Genomic DNA, 19,038 nt, shown 5'->3' with positions numbered 1-19,038 from the left:
TGCAATTACTATTCCTCTCTAGACAATATCTACACTAACTATCTCCTATTGCAATACTTACGGCAGGTCCGGGTTAAGTATTTTACAAGAGATCCATATCCTGTCAATTTCCTACAAAACACAAAATAGAAAACATCAATGCTTCACAACTGGGTTAGCAATTCAGGTTTGTGTTGACTACTTTTATCGCACAAAGCATGTTTTATTGATGCAGAAACCAAACCCACCAGAGTGTGTTGAAGCTGAAACCGAACACTGATTCCTCGCACTGAGAAGAGACCCACAGATTTGATCTTGAGCTCAGCATGCAGGACATTGTGGAAAAATCGTACGGCTAAACTGCGGACAAACCATCTAACAAGAAACGAAGAGGACACCATGTTCGAAACTCTTTCATCTCTTTCTGTGTAACAAGTATTAAGCAATAAATAACAAACAAGGGAATCTTGCATGCTGGTGCAGTTTCTTACCTAAAGAGTAAAACGAATACAATTGCCAGGACCAGAATAACAGAGAAGACAATCAGCAGAGCAGACATTATGCTGCAGAGATGATTCTTCACATCTAGCCTATGATCATGGCACTTGGTAGGAACCTGGTGATCAGTGATCGATGACTCTAGACCATCTGTCAAACAGACACTGAGATGATTTCTTCTTAAATGATCAAAACATGTTAGTTATTTCATATTACACTGAATAGAGACACAAACAGAGAAATCGATTGCACCTATGCCATTTTAGACACCATTGTAAGAAGCCAAGTAAGTTCATTTGCCTGCATGATTATTTGATAAGCAACTTTTGAAATATCAGGCCTCCAGAATATCCCATGCTTGTTATTAAACATGAAACTTAGCCAGAGAGACCTGTAATGGATTTTAAAGCATTCCATGAAGCCATATAAAAGACTGAAGGCTAAATTCATTCACTTATATGATATGCTTTCTTAAATCAATGCAATCAGTTGATTTCCAGTCTCAGTGCAATGCCACTTTGGCACTGTAAACATCTGTTGCGCGGGACTTGCAATGTTGATCAAAGCAGCATTAGCCTGTTAGCTGCCACATTAACACTTCACCCCTGCAGACAAAATTAACTTCATTTATGAACTAAGGCTTCTGCAGTAATTACCGGTTTATAAGTCGGGTTACCCACCTAAAATGGTTTGCAGTGCAGTTCAATGGATCTGTACATGTACACCGCCCCTCTGACTCATGCTAGGCTATCCGAGCTGGCAGCGAGATAATAATGACAGCTCCCTTAGTCAACAAAACCACACATTTAAAAGACATTTATGTTCCTTCTATAATGTACAACATTAAAAACTCATGTTATTAGGTGCATCAACCTTACTAACGATTTAACTAATGCGCTTTTCAATAGTACTACTACTTTTTCAAGTGTGACGGCAGAAATATTAAATCTTCGACATTGATGTTGTCATAATAAAAGTCTTAGCCCTTTCTTTTTTTCTGCAGAACACAAACAAAGATTTTTAGAAGAATATCTCAGCTCTGTTGGTCCGTACAATGCAAGGGAATGGTGAACAGAAATTTGTAGCTCCAAAAAGTACATAAAGGCAGCATAAAAGTCATCCGTAAAACTCCCATGGTTTAATCCATGTCTTCTGAAGTGATCGAAACGGTAACTCCTTTTTTAAAATTCACCTTGCCATTGAAGTCTCTAGGCACGATCAGGATTTCAAGCTCGATTACACTTCCTAGTGCTTGATGCATGCGCAGAGCGCAAGTTGGCGCTGTAGGAAGTTTAATCAAGCTTGAGCTCATGATTGCCTAGGAGACTGCTGATGTCCAGATTTATTGTGAAAAAGTACATTAACACATAAATTAGTTACATTTTGGTTCTCACCCAAAACCATTTGGATCGCTTCAGAAGACATGGATTAAACCACAGGAGTTTTATGGATTACTTTTATGCTGCCTTTATGTGCTTTTTTGGAGCTTCAAACTTTTGGTCACCATTCACTTGAATTAAATAGACCTACAGAGCTGAAATATTCTTCTAAATATCTTAATTTGTGTTCAACAGAACAAAGAAAGTCAGACACATCTGGGATGGCATGAGAGTGAGTAAATGAGAGAATGTTCATTTTTGGGTGAACTATCCCTACACATGTTTATCAAGCCCAAAAGCAGAGAGATGCACTTTTTGGGATTGTAAGAGGATGCTTGATAAAATAATACAGTGAATACAGTGTTATTTGGTTATTTTCAAAGAAGAAAACAGAATTTTGAGTAACATTAGAAAAAAGCCGCCTTCTTTTTGTTTGGCAAACCATTTGTCACTCTTATCTGCAGCCATAGCCTGTGAAAGTAACCAGAAAACAGCTGAATGTGGTTTGAAAGTGGAGCAATATTGTAAACGGTGTAACGCGGAGAGAATTACTATCTAATCCAGTAAATAATTTCCCTTAGGGTCCATTGCGGGAAGCTGTCTGAACACCTCATCTCCCACAAAGCAGATCTCATGATAATCCTAAATTATGTGGAGATCTGAGTCAGGCAAGCATACATTTAGCCAACGATTCAGCATTCAGTCTAAGAAACACTAGACCATAAAAACTCACAGGATCTGCAAGAATGACAACTTCCACTGTGGCTTTTCCAGGTGTGTCCAGACTCAAAAGGGGGGGAGAGGATTTTGTGGTTTTCTTTTTTCATTAGGGTCTCAATGTGTGGTAACTGTCAAAACAAATACATTTCTATTAAATCTGATAAGAATGTTGCCTAAGGAAGACAACTGTCCAACTGGCACTGTGCTCCACTAGAATAGCAAACACAAAGCGTATAAGGCCATTCACCAAATCAAACTCATCATGAGTTATCTCACTTGATCACAAGGGCAAGCGAAAGCAATACTTCCAAAAGCAGTTCCTCCAATGCCCTGTAGCTCCAGCTAACGCTACAAAAGAATATTGAAATTATTTTCAGTATAAACATAATATTTATAATTTATTTTTGTAATATGGTCAGGTTTTTATAGTAGACTGCAAAATCACATGCGTATAAAATTGTATAAAAGTAATATCTCATCAGAAGGGCTACTATTAGCTTAAAAAAAGAGCAGAACCCAAAGAACACTGTAAAAACAAATCTGTTACGTTTATAGTGAAACTCCAGCAGCTGCCAGAAATTTACAGTAAAAACAGTGACCACGTTTCAGGCTTTACGGGATGTAATTTTGATGCCTGTATATTTCACGGCTCACTTCTGTTTATTTTATTAAATTATATAAAATTGATATACTAATCTTCTGGGACTGTAAAAGTCTGCTTTTCACCTTAAAATGTATTGTTATTCACCATAGTAACTACAAAAGGCCACATGATGACTTAAAGTTTATCAAGAGCGACCCTTCCAGTAGCAATAATTCATACACATTAGAGACAGTGTCACTCACACAAACACAAAACACCATCAGGGTAACACATGTGAAATTTGAAATAATGCAGTAAACACCAACTAGATAAAATACAACACAGAAGACCTCAATATATAGTGGCAAGAAAAAGTATGTGAACCCTTTGGTATTACCTGCATTTATGTATAAATTTGCCTTAAAATCTGGATTTATCTTCATCTAAGTTACAATAATGAACAAACACAATCTGTTTAAACTAATAAGTCCTTGTACATATTGAATACATCATTCAAACATTCACAGTGTAGGTTGGATAAATTATGTGAACCCCTAGGCTAATGACATCAACAAATGCTTGCAATCCTGGCATCCAATAAATGAAAAGAGATTGGAGGTGTGGGTTAAAGCAACTTTAACTTATAAAAAGCATGCCCCGCACAAAAGAGATCCCAGAAGACCTACCATCAAGAATTGTTGCTTTGCATTAAGCTGGAAAGGGTTACAAAGTTATCTCGAAGAGTTTAGATATTCATCTGTCCACAGTTAAACAAACTGCCTATAAATGGAGATGATTTAGTCCTGAGGCTACTCTCCCTAGAAGTGACCGTCCAGCCAAGATGACTCAAAGGACACACAGCAGAATGCTCAATGAGGTAAAGAAGAACCCTAGAGTGACAGCTAAAGACAAGAAGGAATCACTGGAACTGGTGAACATCTCTGTTCATGAGTCTACTATACAGAAAACATTAAACAGGCATTCGGTCTAAGGCAGGACAGCATGGAGGAAGCCGCTACTTTCCAACAAAAACATAAATGCACGCCTGAAGTTTGCCAAAGACCACCTTGACACTCCATAATGCTACTGGGAAAATGTTTTGTGGACTGATGAATCTAAGGTTTAATTTTTTGGGAAGAACGCACAACACTACATACCAACATGCAAACTTTATCCCAACTGTGAAGTACGGTGGAGGGAGCATCATGATTTGGGGCTGTTTTGCTGCTTTGGGGCCTGGACCACTTGCCATCATCAAGGTTAAAATGAATGACCAAATTTATCAAAATATCCTACAGGATAATGTCAGGGTGGTTGTGTGCCAGATGAAGCTCAGTAAAGGTTGGGCAGTGTAGCAGGACAATGACCCTAAACATAAATGCAAATCCTCTACATAAAAAAGAAAATCCAACCTTTGGAATGGACCAGTCATAGCCCAGACCTTAACCCAATACAGATGCTGTGGAATGACCTCAAGAGAGACATTCACACCAGACATCCTAAGAATATGGCTGAGCTGAAGCAGTTCATATATATATATATTTAATTATTTAATTATTGCCAAACATATAATAAATTGATCTTTTTCAGCCAAACCTGATTATCTGAGAATCCCATCTAGGCAATCTTTTTGTCCTCATTTTTCTCAATAACTTTCATTCCCAGCAGGGAGGACCAATTCAAACAGAACACTGCAATTCAGACACTTCCAAAGAGACCTTTTGGGCAGGATCATTGCAAGGAAAAACTGTTGAAAGGCATTCATATCTATATTCATAATCACATTTCAAAAAATAAGTACTCACATTCTTATTATAACACAAATACTCACCACAGTTCGGCTGTTCCTTGTCTATAAGGTAGAAACGGTCTCCTCCTGGAGCTTCGGTCATGTAGAGAGAATCTCCTACTTGTGAAAGTGGCCATCCTAACCTCTATGCATTACTCATAGCCTGACTAGACTGGAGTGTGAGGCCCTAATATTGAAGAGCACGGATAGAGGTATGCAGTTTTATTTAAATCAGAAGCAGATTTTCCTATTAAACAAAAGATCTAACAGTGGGGTCCAAAAGTCTGAGACCACAAGTGAAAAAGCCTTTATTTTGCATTCTTTCAATTTAATCCAAAAATGTTCAGTATTGGTAATGTTGTTATCATAACCGTTTTAATGAAAAGTTCAAATTGAAAAATGTAAATTAATTTCAGACATTCTACTAGGCACGTCCCCCTTGCATTTGAGCTGACATGGACTCTTCAAAACCTAAAGATATACAGTATAATATATAGAATGTTTTGAGAATGTTCCACAGATCTTGTGTGCTTTAAATGAATCAAGAAATTCTTACCTTGGACACAAATGTTTGGGTACATTTAACGTGTATATGTCTAAAGAATTTACTAGAAAGTCAATGCCAAGTTGGTATTCACCCACTCCATAATTATAGGTCAACTCTGCCAATAAGTGGTCGTCTTCTGGTCCAAAGCCCACCATAGTTTAGTCCATTTGCCATCATATGGACTTGACACATTTAAGCAAAACAAAAGAACAGCAATATTTATTATTTGCCCTAGATTTGCATTAGTGGTTAAAGGAATATTTCTGGGTTCAATACAAGTTAAGCTCAATGACAGCATTTGTGGCATAATGTTGATTATCACAAAAATGTATTTGGACATTGTAGGGGACGACAGCTGGGTCCCCCATATGAATATTGAGGAATAAAAACTCAGAATCAGGTTTTGCAATAATCAAATGAGAGTTTACTGATTGGTGTCTGCAGATTCAATAGGCATCACAAGTCGTTGAGATACAATAATTAGAAAGACAGGACTTTGAAGTGAAGTTTTACAATCTTTCCAAAGCAATTATAGTCATATGCAAATTACATTAAGGGTGTCATCGTACCACAACTTCTAGCATTCTGGTAGATCAACTACAAACATTTTAACATATTACAAATATGGACTGTAACAATCTTTGTGCAAACAATAATTATAGCATTAATATGAATGAATTATAATATTAATTAATTGATATGAATCGAGGTCCCATCCTTGGTTGAAACAACGTATGGTCAGATATCAATGGTTAGCAATCAGTTATGGCTACTCCTTATTTCTTTACGTCAAATGGGTACCAAGGAGAGCAATTCAAATCCTTGGAAGTTGTTTTAGACTATGGCAAATTCACATTTGAGAGGGCACAATAACCGTAAATAATTCAGTGACTTTGTTTATTTAGATATACGATGTGTAGGTGTTTTCTCATTCTCAGAAATAGAGGTCTTCTCCCCAACCTTGCTGGAATGCCGGTCCTCACCATCTGTGGAACATTAGGACAGAGCACAGAGAGAAATAAAAGGGCACAAAAGAGCACACTATTGCTGCATGAAGTAAATTCATGTTTCAATTCATTGATGACATGAAATAGGTGTGTTGTACAGTCATAGATACTTTTAAAAACCATAAAACAAAGATAATAACAAAAAAATCATAACTACAATCTCTCTCTCTTACATTACTACTTGTGATTAATCAATCTTTAATATAATCAAATGGTTAAATAAGGTATATGATTCATTATGTAATAAAAATAGAAATAGAAATTAAATAAATGCAATACAACATTCTCTGGAGGCCGGGCTAAGTGAGAAACCCTGTTATTGCACTCCTGACATGGGCCAGACCCTCAGTCACCCCTCAGATTACATACATATTACTTGTACCTTTTAGGAAAAGAGGAACAGAACATTGATTAGTATTAGAAAGAATAAGTTAGGAATATGAAATATAAGATATAACTTTCCAGAGCAAACAGGGATTAGAATTTTTCCCCTTCAACTTGCCCTCTTTTTCTATAAAAAAAAAAAAAAAAAAGCAAAACTCGAGGTTCCAGTGAGGCACTTACAATGGAAGTCAATGGGGCCAATCTGTAAACGTTAAAATACTCACTTCTTCAAAAGTATACTCACAAAACGTAAACAATATGTGTTTTAACCACTGATCTATATATATATATATATATATATATATATATATACACTCACCTAAAGGATTATTAGGAACACCATACTAATACTGTGTTTGACCCCCTTTCGCCTTCAGAACTGCCTTAATTCTACGTGGCATTGATTCAACAAGGTGCTGAAAGCATTCTTTAGAAATGTTGGCCCATATTGATAGGATAGCATCTTGCAGTTGATGGAGATTTGTGGGATGCACATCCAGGGCACGAAGCTCCGTTCCACCACATCCCAAAGATGCTCTATTGGGTTGAGATCTGGTGACTGTGGGGGCCATTTTAGTACAGTGAACTCATTGTCATGTTCAAGAAACCAGTTTGAAAGGATTCGAGCTTTGTGACATGGTGCATTATCCTGCTGGAAGTAGCCATCAGAGGATGGGTACATGGTGGCCATAAAGGGATGGACATGGTCAGAAACAATGCTCAGGTATGCCGTGGCATTTAAACGATGCCCAATTGGCACTAAGGGGCCTAAAGTGTGCCAAGAAAACATCCCCCACACCATTACACCACCACCAGCCTGCACAGTGGTAACAAGGCATGATGGATCCATGTTCTCATTCTGTTTACGCCAAATTCTGACTCTACCATCTGAATGACTCATCAGACCAGGCAACATTTTTCCAGTCTTCAACTGTCCAATTTTGGTGAGCTCTTGCAAATTGTAGCCTCTTTTTCCTATTTGTAGTGGAGATGAGTGGTACCCGGTGGGGTCTTCTGCTGTTGTAGCCCATCCGCCTCAAGGTTGTGCGTGTTGTGGCTTCACAAATGCTTTGCTGCATACCTCGGTTGTAACGAGTGGTTATTTCAGGCAAAGTTGCTCTTCTATCAGCTTGAATCAGTCGGCCCATTCTCCTCTGACCTCTAGCATCAACAAGGCATTTTCGCACACAGGAATGCCGCATACTGGATGTTTTTCCCTTTTCACACCATTCTTTGTAAACCCTAGAAATGGTTGTGTGTGAAAATCCCAGTAACTGAGCAGATTGTGAAATACTCAGACCGGCCCGTCTGGCACCAACAACCATGCCACGCTCAAAATTGCTTAAATCACCTTTCTTTCCCATTCTGACATTCAGTTTGGAGTTCAGGAGATTGTCTTGACCAGGACCACACCCCTAAATGCATTGAAGCAACTGCCATGTGATTGGTTGATTAGATAATTGCATTAATGAGAAATTGAACAGGTGTCCCTAATAATCCTTTAGGTGAGTGTATATATATATATATATTTTTTTTTTTTTTGTTTGTTTTTTTGTGTGTGTGTGTGATAGTGTTGCCATGACAATGTAATGTAAACAAACACAAAAACCCTAAAATGACTGTAAAAATGACAACTTTACAGCTCAAATAATATACGAGTAGTTTTAACAGAAAAAATAATACAATTGCTTTTAATAAATTATAAGATTCACATTTCTGTCTTTAAACTCCCCCAAAATTGGCCCCATTCACTTCCATAGTAAATGCCTCACCATAACCTCGACCATAACTTTTTTTTTTTAAGAAAAGAAGGGTCGAATCGAAATTCATTTTTGTAAACAGCATTTCACAAATGCTGTTTATTGAACTTAACTTGTACTGAACCTGGAATATTCCTTTAATTGTGCTTAATTATGTGCTTTAATTGTTTTAGGTGTGAAAACATGATTAACCCATTATGTGTTGCCTTACAGCCCTCCTCAAATTCTTCATGACGCAGTATCTGTAGATTACAGTTGCAATTATTAGTAAGTTTGAGACATTAATATATACACAGGATAATAATAGTATACACAGGGTGAAAATATGCCTGGATTTAACATAATCGACGATATTTTGAGGCAAAGTCCTCTCTGCGAATCCATGACAGCTGGACAATACTTTTGCTTATCTGGGGAGATGACCCGGTGATAACTTTCCCACCTTCATTCCTAAGACATCTCTGTAAAAAAAAAAAGAAGAAGAAGAAGAAAGAAGAAAAAAGGCTGTTTTAGTCCCGTCTCCCACTTTAAAAACAAAATGTATAGTGCTCTCTAAGGTCCATTACTATGTGTGAATCCTTGCGATCGACTGATAGACTGACGCTATCACACAGACAAACAGACAGATAATATTTTTATTTACATGTGCACTTGTAATCTTACCTTACATTTTTAACATATGTGAAAAATTCTGTACTTTAACGAATGACGGTACAGTCCACTCCCGATGACGTAGGCGACAGTCTAAACACACGGCGGCGCTCATGTACAATCAGTCGTGTGTTTGTTCATTTAGGGGAACTTAGTTTATTATTGAGGGGACATAACCAGATCTTGGAATATTCGAGGAGGAATGTCCGAGCACTCTGGCGGTCACCCGTGGCTGTTTTATACACTGACGGTGAACAAGAAACACGAATAAAATCAAATTACGGAGCCGATCAAGTCAACCAAAAGCTCTCGTCACAGAGAGCAAAAGACACGGACAAGGGTGATGGTAAATTCTCCAAAGAGAAACAAGTTCATTTTAAAGGAATATTCTGGGTTCAATACACGTTGAGCTCAATCGACAGCATTTGTGGCGTAATATTATTTAACACAAAAAATTATTTTGACTTGCCCCTTCTTTTCTTAAAAAAAGAAGCAAACATCTGGGTTAAAGTGAATGGGGCGCAATCTGTAAACATTAAAATACTCTCTGTTTCAAAAGTATAGCCACAAGACACAAAGAATATGCGTGTAAACATGATTTTATTGTGATAGTGTTAACATAAGAATTAATGTTAAGTGCTTTAATAAAATTATAAGCTTCACATTTGTGCATTTAAACTCTCCAAAAATTGTCCCCATTCACTTCTATTGTAAGTGCTGCACTGTAACCCAGATATTAATATTTTTTTTTTAAGAAAATAAAATAGTGACGAATCTAAATAATTTTTTGTAGTATCAACATTAAACCACAAATGCTTCAATTTACAGTCAATTGAGCTTAACTTGTATTGATCCCAGAATATTCCTTTAAGTATTAAGTAAATGATGGAGGAGATATTGCAAAATAATACAATAAAATGTTGTTTTATTGGTATGTTATCTGATATATATATATATATTCTGATAGTTTCACTTTAACATTTGCATCTTGTAGTAACAACTAACATACAGTTGTAATCAGCTAATACTAAGTCGTGTAATTAATAATGGCACTGCGGCACAATGATTTTAATATTAATTTAAAGTTGATACATAACGCAATCAAAAATTATTATTATTATTTTAGAAAAGTAACAAGTTGAAAGTACTTTTGTGCTAATCAATATTATGCCACAAATGCTGTTGATTGAGCTGAATTTGTATTAAACCTGGAATATTCCTTTTAAATGTGGTAGAAAATATTGTAATGTCAAAATATGGCACACCTCTGCATTAAATGGAATCCAAGATTTTTGAGAAGGGAGAAGGGGATGATATAACAGGAATGTTTTTTCAAGGTTGTGTGGATCCCTGGGAGCCAAAGTTTCTACGTTCAGCAATGGGAGATCATTTCCGCCTCGTCTTTCCTAGTTTGGACTGGGATAACATTTCCAAGCACTTACCGAAGGACGTGATCGTCCATGCAGCAGATGACTGTAATAATTTTATAAAAGGCACTGCAACAGAGACTATTCCTGAAAAAACAGAAAATGGCTTTTCGGACAAATACATAGAAAGTGACTATGATCAGGAGTCGGATGATGAACTTTAACTGCCGCATGTGACGCCTCAGGTGTACCATGAGAGACGGGCTCAGAGAAGCATGGCTCTGGTCTGGTCATTGGTTGAGAGATGCATGGACTGAGTCTGGAACTCTGGAGGCTGAGAAACAGAGTAAAAGACACTTTGTGCCCATGACTCCAGGAGTGGAAAGTTTGAACCCTCAAAACCTTTTACATAACAGAAACCCTTCCAAATAACACAAATCAGTTTTTTAAGGAATATGTAAAGCAGTACACATTACAGGTGCTGGTCATATAATTAGAATATCATCAAAAATTTGATTTCAGTAATTCCATTCAAAAAGTGAAACTTGGATAATGTATACATTCATTCCACACAGACTGATATATTTCTAGTGTTCATTCCTTTTAATTGATGATTATAACTGACAACTAATGAAAAACCCCAAAATCAGTATCTCAGAAAATTTGAATATTGTGAAAAGGTTCAATATTGAAGACACCGGGTGCCACACTCTAATCAGCTAATTAACACAAAACACCTGCAAAGGCCTTTAAATGGTCTCTCAGTCTAGTTCTGTAGGCTACACAATCATGGGGAAGACTGCTGACTTGACAGCTGTCCAAAAGATGACCATTGACACCTTGCACAAGGAGGGCAAGACACAAAAGTTCATTGCTAAAGAGGCTGGCTGTTCACAGAGCTCTGTGTCCAAGCACATTAATAGAGGCGCGAAGGGAAGGAAAAGATGTGGTAGAAATAAAGTGTACAAGCAATAGGGATAACTGCACCCTGGAGAGGATTGTGAAACAAAACCCATTCAAAAATGTGGGGGAGATTCACAAAGAGTGGACTGCAGCTGGAGTCAGTGCTTCAAGAACCATCACGCACAGACGTATGCAAGACATGGGTTTCACCTGTCGCATTCCTTGTGTCAAGCCACTCTTGAACAAGACACCGCGTCAGAAGCGTCTCGCCTGGGCTAAAGACAAAAAGGACTGGACTGCTGCTGAGTGGTCCAAAGTTATGTTCTCTGATGAAAGTAAATTTCCTTTGGAAATCAAGGTCCCAGAGTCTGGAGGAAGAGAGGAGAGGCACAGAATCCATGTTGCTTGAAGTCCAGTGTAAAGTTTCCACAGTCAGCGATGGTTTGGGGTGCCATGTCATCTGCTGGTGTTGGTCCACTGTGTTTTCTGAGGTCCAAGGTCAACGCAGCCGTCTACCAGGAGGTTTTACAGCACTTCATGCTTCCTGCTGCTGACCAACTTTATGGAAATGCAGATTTCATTTTCCAACAGGAATTGGCACCTGCACACAGTGCCAAAGCTACCAGTACCTGGTTTAAGGACATTGGTATCCCTGTTCTTAATTGGCCAGCAAACTCGCCTGACCTTAACCCTATAGAAACTCTATGGGGTATTGTGAAGAGGAAGATACGATACGCCAGACCCAACAATGCAGAAGAGCTGAAGGCCACTATCAGAGCAACCTGGGCTCTCATAACACCTGAGCAGTGCCACAGACTGATCGACTCCATGCCACGCCGCATTGCTGCAGTAATTCAGGCAAAAGGAGCCCCAACTAAGTATTGAGTGCTGTACATGCTCATACTTTTCAGTTGGCCAACATTTCTAAAAATCCTTTTTTTGTATTGGTCTTAAGTAATATTCTACTTTTCAGAGATACTGAATTTGGGATTTTCATTAGTTGTCAGTTTTAATCATCACAATTAAATGAAATAAACATTTGAAATATATCAGTCTGTGTGTAATGAATGAATATAATATCCAAGTTTCTCTTTTTGAATGGAATTACTGAAATAAATCAACTTTTTGATGATATTCTAATTATATGACCAGAACCTGTATACAATGTGAAGCATTTCAAACCATAGTGTGCTACATGAATTTATGTTGCATGTTTAATTCAGTGAGTGGCATCCAGTTATATCAGAGAAAAGGTTATGCATTTTGAATCAAATTGTGTGTGAAAAAGTCAGGCTTTTTGTAAGTCTGATCAAATGACTCGAGAGAGCTAAATATTTATTGATATTACAGTTTCATCACACTGGAAATGGAATTGTGGGATACAGTGTTGTGAGCAGTATGCTGTGGTTGTATGTTGCAAATATAGTCGATCACTTGTGCATAAAATGTACACACTGTGCACAGTATACATAGTGTATGCTGCAGAAATATTGTAATAGGAGTGGAGTGGTATGCTATTACGGATATAGCCATGGGTATATAGAGAACACAGAAACATGTTTGACAGTGAGTTTTAATGGCCATGATGTCATTTAAATCAACCAATGAGAGACAGACTTTGTGCTCTAACTGGCTACACTTAGTAAGCTTGCAATTAAATTCTGTTGTTGTGCCTTCAAAAAATACCAGACTGCTTTAATACAGGGGACCTTCACAGAAAATCCACATAAATGTCATGTTTGAGATGGGAACCGATCAGTCAAAATCAAAACATCAAATATCAACAAGAAGGGCAAAGTCCTTTTAAGAATCAACTGCATGTAAAAAATAACCAGCAGCAGCTATTCACTGCTAGAATCAACAGTGCCTTCTATACAAGGATATTAACATCAGCTTGTTCATGTGTGCATATTTATCAGCACCCAAAGGAAGAGAATCACAGCTGTACAGAACATATGGCCACATAAACTGCAGTGTCTGTGGATTATCCTCCAGAAAAGTAATAATAATAATACATCTACCAAGCTATATTTGCTCTTGATTCTTGAAACAATATCCAAGGATAGAAGAAAATTCTTATAAAATCTTGATAAAAGCAAAAAGCAAGAAAAACAAAGTTGTGTTCACTTGCAGCTGTAGGGTTTTATTTGTGAAATAATATCTACAATTTACCATCTTCGCTGTAGTAAATACAAGGCACCACAGGAGGAGTCGCCACTTCATGATGGAGGGGCATGTATTAAAAGAAGCAAAACGTCAATAGAAAGTAAGCTTCTGCTTGAACAGTCTGACAGGAAGAGAGGGAAAGCCCGCCTGGAGGTCAAGGGCCAGATAGAGGTTTAGGTGGCGGGATTTTAGTGCTGTCCAGGACTTCACCCCACATTAAATTGGCTCTGGTTTGAGTTTCTCGGCCAGAAAGTCATTAACAAATTGTTCTACCACAGCAGGTGTGATCTCCTCCACGTCTTTAACGTATTTGGCACGAGCTGACATGTCCAGTATGGTGAGAAGTGGTGCAGCCTCAGGCAGATTGGTGTAATCCCGCAGAGAATCGCTCATATCATCCTGTGAAGAGAAGAAAAAAGCTACTGTAAAGTTAAAAACCAACAGTGGAAAATACGTTTTTTGCAAGTTTACAGTGGCAACATATTTGATGTTTAATGTGCAGCAGGATTTTTGACCAATAAGATTTATATGTGGGCGGGGCCATATATAGGGCCTTTTACGGGTGGGACATGTCCCTACCACTTTTTCGGTCTTTCGTGTCTCGGTTATAATATACATCCACTAGCATACAGACGTAATCTTGCCATAATGATACAATTCAACAGTATGAATATTTTTTTCAAGCAAACACAACAAAACTTGAGACAAATAGTGTAAAGGTCAAGCTACATTAGTATCAGGTCAATACCGGCTCAATTTGTTATCCTTGACTGCTTTGAAATGCTCTCACACAAATTTGACACATTAACGAATGCACAATTAATCAAATTAAAATCGTGATATGTCCTGGTGTGTTTAATAAATAAGGAGCAATTTAGTCTGCATGTGCTGCATGCTTCAATGTGAGTGTGAAGCCGCTCATCCACAAAACTCCACATTATGAGCATTATGCGCGCTGTGCAAGTTGCAGGAGATGACAGAGCAGAGCACTCATTCAATGTGAAGCACGCAGCACATGCAGTCTTTATATGTATTTATTTAATTGCAGAATTTGCACTTTGATAATCACACTGGGCCAAAACACCAAACGCTTTTCCAGAGGTGTGAAGCTACTGTCGAAAACACACAATGACAATCCTTCACATCAAAATAAAAGCTTGATTCAATTGTGTGTGAAATTAAAAATAAATTGCGACGGACACACCACACAGCGCTTCCCTGTCAGTGATAATGATGGAGAAAGGACCTCTTATCAATATTATCTGATGTACAAAACAAGCCCAGGTGGAGTTAATATCGGCGCTGGTGTTGAAGCTCTGATGCGAATCATGAACGCAGCTTCAGGATTGCTGTAACAAAGCGGATAGCCACAGTCTACTGGCAGACTAATATTGTGGAGGATGAGAGTTTAAGAGATGTAATCCCCGTTGCAATGAATACTAAACCTATTGGGACTTAAGCCACCTTTACACCGCAAAGGTGGCACAGAAGCTGCATCTGAAGTGGCGATTAGGTGTATTTTCACAGAGCAGGAATAAATGCTATTACACAGTAGTTGCAAATGCATAAATATTATGAAATGAATATTTTAAATGTACAATTATGAATATGAAATTAATAAAAAACTATTTAATTAAAGCTCAACCTATGGGGACTTGTTCTATGGGTCCCCCAGTCAGAGCTGGTTAATGTGGATCGGGAAGTTTGGGGCCCCCTGCTGGAGCAGCTGCCCCCGCAACCCAACTTCAGATAAGTGGTTGAAGATGGACGGATGGATGGAATTAATTTGATTTAGACACTATTTTGAGGATTAAATTGAATTAAACATTAAAACATATTTAAATAGAAAAAGAAGAGTTTTCAGTAGGGCCTTATCTAATTCAGAAACGCTTAGAAACATGCATTTGTTTTAATTTATTATTTACATATTTAATATATTATTTAAATATTTAACTTTTTAAATAGGCTAAAAGAGTGTTCAATAGCAAGTTACCTTTTTTTTTTGTGGTATTGAGAATCATGACATTTTACTGATTTCGGTATCAGCTACTGAAATTTTCTTTTTCTTTTTTGTCTTTTGACAACCCTACACGAAACAACACTACAGAGAGTTTAGCAGCAATATAGAGTTCTCTGCCTTATTAAAACCATCATGGCAGTGCAGGAGGAGGACATCTTAATTTTCTCTTGTAGTCGAGACCTCCTCCGACTCCCCACTCAGGGGGAGGTCTCTGCTCCTGCAGGAGAGATCCAGGAGGGGGTATAAAAACAACACATCACCAACCTTTTTGCTTCGGAGGTATTACAACACTGGAAAACTTCAAAGAGACGCATCACACCGTGTGTGCATGAGAAAATTCCCATTATTCCAGCAGGGGGTTATTAAATATCTGATTGCAGGGTAACAAAGGGAGGCAGAGTGATCTTTTTTTTCTGACTGTCTATTTCAGGATATAGGTTGATGACCCAATGAAATATGAGTTTTGTCTTTTAGTTTATTTTTATGAGCTTTAAAGCCAACTATATGCTAGTGTACTCCTAACAGTTGACAATCTCATCTGGGAAAATAAATATACTCAATATATTGATAACTCAATATTTGTACAACAATAGCCACTACACAAATTTTTGTCCAATCAAATGCTCTACAATTGGATTGTCCCTCCCCTAATACCACCTGCAATCAACTAGCAATTAGCAAATTGTGGTTCATGGATGTGACGTAACTAAAGCCTATTGGCCATTTTAAAAAAGAAAAAGGGATGGGACAATTTATTGAAATTAGAAATATCACGAATCAAAATAAATGACAAACCATATGGAGGCAAAATTAGATATTTCGAATGGCCTTAAGCCATTTTGCCACAACTTTGGAGGTGTGTTTGGGGTCATTGACCATTTGGAAGACTCATTTGCGACCAAACTTTAACTTGCTGGCTGATGTTTTGAGATGTTGCTTCAATATATCCACATAATTTTCCTTCCTCATGATGCCATCTATTTTGTGAAGTGCACCAGTCCTTCCTGCAGCAAAGCACCCCCACATGTTTCACTGTTGGGATGGTGTTCTTCGGCTTGCCAGCCTCACCCTTTTTCCTCCAAACATAACAATGGTCATTATGTCCAAACAGTTCAATTTGTGTTTCATTAGACCAGAGGACATTTCTCCAAAGATCTTTGTCCCCATGTGCACTTGCAGACTGTAGTCTGGCTTTTTTATGGCTGGAGCAGTGGCTTCTTCCTTGCTGAGCAGCCTTTCAGGTTATATCGATATAGGACTTGTTTTACTGTGGATATAGATACTTGTCAACCCATTTCCTCCAGCATCTTCACAAGGTCCTTTGCTGTTGTTCTGGGATTGATTTGCACTTTTCACCAAACTGCATTTATCTCTAGGAGACAGAATGTGTCTCCTTCCTGAGCAGTATGATGGCTACATGGTCCCATGATGTTTATACTTGCATACTCTTGTTTGTACAGATGAACGTGGTACCTTCAGGCATTTGGAAATTGCTCCCAAAGTCCAAAAAAAAAAAAAAAAAATGTTCTGAGGTATTGGCTGATTTCTTTTGATTTTCCCATGCTGTCAAGCAAAGAAGCACCAAGTATGAAGGTAGGCCTTAAAATACATCCACAGGTACACCTCCAATTAGCCTATCAGAAGCTAATTGGCTAATTGCCTAAAGGCTTGACATCACTTTCTGGAATTTTCCAAGCTGCTTAAAGACACAGTTCACTTTCTGCTCCACTGGAATTGTGATATAGTCAATTAAAAGTGAAAAAAATCTGTCTGTAAAAAAATTGTTGGAAAAAATTAGTTGTCATGCACAAAGTAGATGTCCTTAATGACTTGCCAAGGCTATAGTTTGCTGATATTAAATCTGTGGAGTGGTTAAAAATTAAGGTCTTAAACCTTAGTGTATGTAAACTTCTGACTTGAACTGTAAATATATATTCTCACTGCTCCTCAGCAAGCCTCACAATATCCTCAAGGGATTTATGAGCAATAAGTAATACTGATACGTGCCCTTAGCGACATCCAAAAATAACATCCTTCCCCACAAAAGAAAAACAAGCTTTCGAGGGCAAATGGGCCAGCTACCACTTCTCTATTACAAAACAACACTGTATCTCCTTATGAAATCTTTCCAAATGAGACTACCTTTAGAAGAACTGTGTAACTTGATATTGAGAAGATTAAAAAGCCAGTTACAAGTTTGACCACAAGAGGGTAGTCCAACAACAGCTTGCGTTTTGAAGGACTCACGGTTTATTCACTCCAGTTAAACAAATTATTCTACAGCAGTAACTTGATTAAACCGCACAATCAGATCTTGGGCCTGTAAAAGAAATGCTATGCTACCTAAAAAGGAAAAGAATGAGAACAGAAACTTTGTGACCTCGACTTCAAGTGAAACTGCTAACAGATGGAATGGAGGTATTGTTACGTTGAGGGCAAGAACAGGGCATTTCACCAGTGGCTGCATGAAATGTGAATAGTCTAGCCATGACTACTGTTAAAGGAATAGTTCACTAAAAAAATTAGTGTCATAATTTCTCCTGTTCCAATCCCTAATCACCAAGGTCATTTTTAATTGTATTATTGTATTGCATTATGAAAATGAATGAGAACTGAGACAGGTTCCAAAATGACAACAAAAAAAAAACACCATAAAATCATGATAAAAATGGTCCTAATGGCTTAAGCACCGCATATGATAATTTGTAACCGATGACAGAATTTAAATTTTTTTGCTAAACGGTTCCTTTAAAAATACATCTGCTCAACACACATATGATATCACAAATAGTAGAAAATGCTAAGAAGAGTAATATGGTGAAGTGCTGATTTTGCATTTCCTGTCATTTTAGAGCAGGAATGTGTATAGAGCGTCAAACATGGGGTCATTTGGGTATAGATATTTATATTATAAGATATATCTATTAAAAGATATTTCCTCAAAACTTGTGATTCCAGAAATGTCTAGAACTGTATATTCTTCATCAACAGCAAGTTATTGAAGGGAGTTATTAAATTTTTAGCATCTTCAGAAAGTTGAATTATAATAATTCTATAAAAAATTATAATATCCTATAATATTTTAAATAATATTAAGAGATCTTGAGGCCCCCTGGAAGTGTGCTGAGGCCCCCTAGTGGGTCCCGACCCCACTGGTTTAACCTATAATCGCTTCCTTTTTCCACAGCCCAGATCAGAATCCGCTTTATTGCGAAGTATGCTTACACATACAAGGAGCTTGTCTCGGTGACAGGAGCTTCCAGTGCACAACATTACAAAACAGCA

General features: G+C 37.7%; 2 protein-coding genes and 1 pseudogene across 2 annotated transcripts in view; all 3 read right to left on the bottom strand.

The window, feature by feature from the left end:
* LOC127630127 (protein KIAA0100-like) overlaps positions 1-1,393 on the bottom strand; it is a 32,089-nt gene extending 30,696 nt beyond the window's left edge. The window contains exons 1-4 of the mRNA XM_052107572.1: positions 1,158-1,393; positions 471-627; positions 228-354; positions 62-111 (exon numbers count right to left, since the gene is read on the bottom strand). Of these exons, the coding sequence (XP_051963532.1) occupies positions 62-111; positions 228-354; positions 471-538 (245 nt within the window). The 5' untranslated portion in view covers positions 539-627; positions 1,158-1,393. The remainder of the gene's footprint in view (positions 1-61; positions 112-227; positions 355-470; positions 628-1,157) is intronic.
* An 826-nt stretch (positions 1,394-2,219) lies between these two features.
* LOC127629522 (glyoxalase domain-containing protein 4-like) lies at positions 2,220-10,759 on the bottom strand (annotated as a pseudogene).
* A 2,346-nt stretch (positions 10,760-13,105) lies between these two features.
* LOC127629555 (nucleoredoxin) overlaps positions 13,106-19,038 on the bottom strand; it is an 89,677-nt gene continuing 83,744 nt past the window's right edge. Inside the window, exon 8 of the mRNA XM_052106646.1 lies at positions 13,106-14,132. Within this exon, the coding sequence (XP_051962606.1) occupies positions 13,950-14,132 (183 nt within the window). The 3' untranslated portion in view covers positions 13,106-13,949. The remainder of the gene's footprint in view (positions 14,133-19,038) is intronic.

Source organism: Xyrauchen texanus, chromosome 36 (assembly GCF_025860055.1).
Source record: "Xyrauchen texanus isolate HMW12.3.18 chromosome 36, RBS_HiC_50CHRs, whole genome shotgun sequence".
In the NCBI taxonomy this organism is placed as follows: domain Eukaryota; kingdom Metazoa; phylum Chordata; class Actinopteri; order Cypriniformes; family Catostomidae; genus Xyrauchen; species Xyrauchen texanus.
This window is presented reverse-complemented; position numbering and strand designations above follow the sequence as displayed.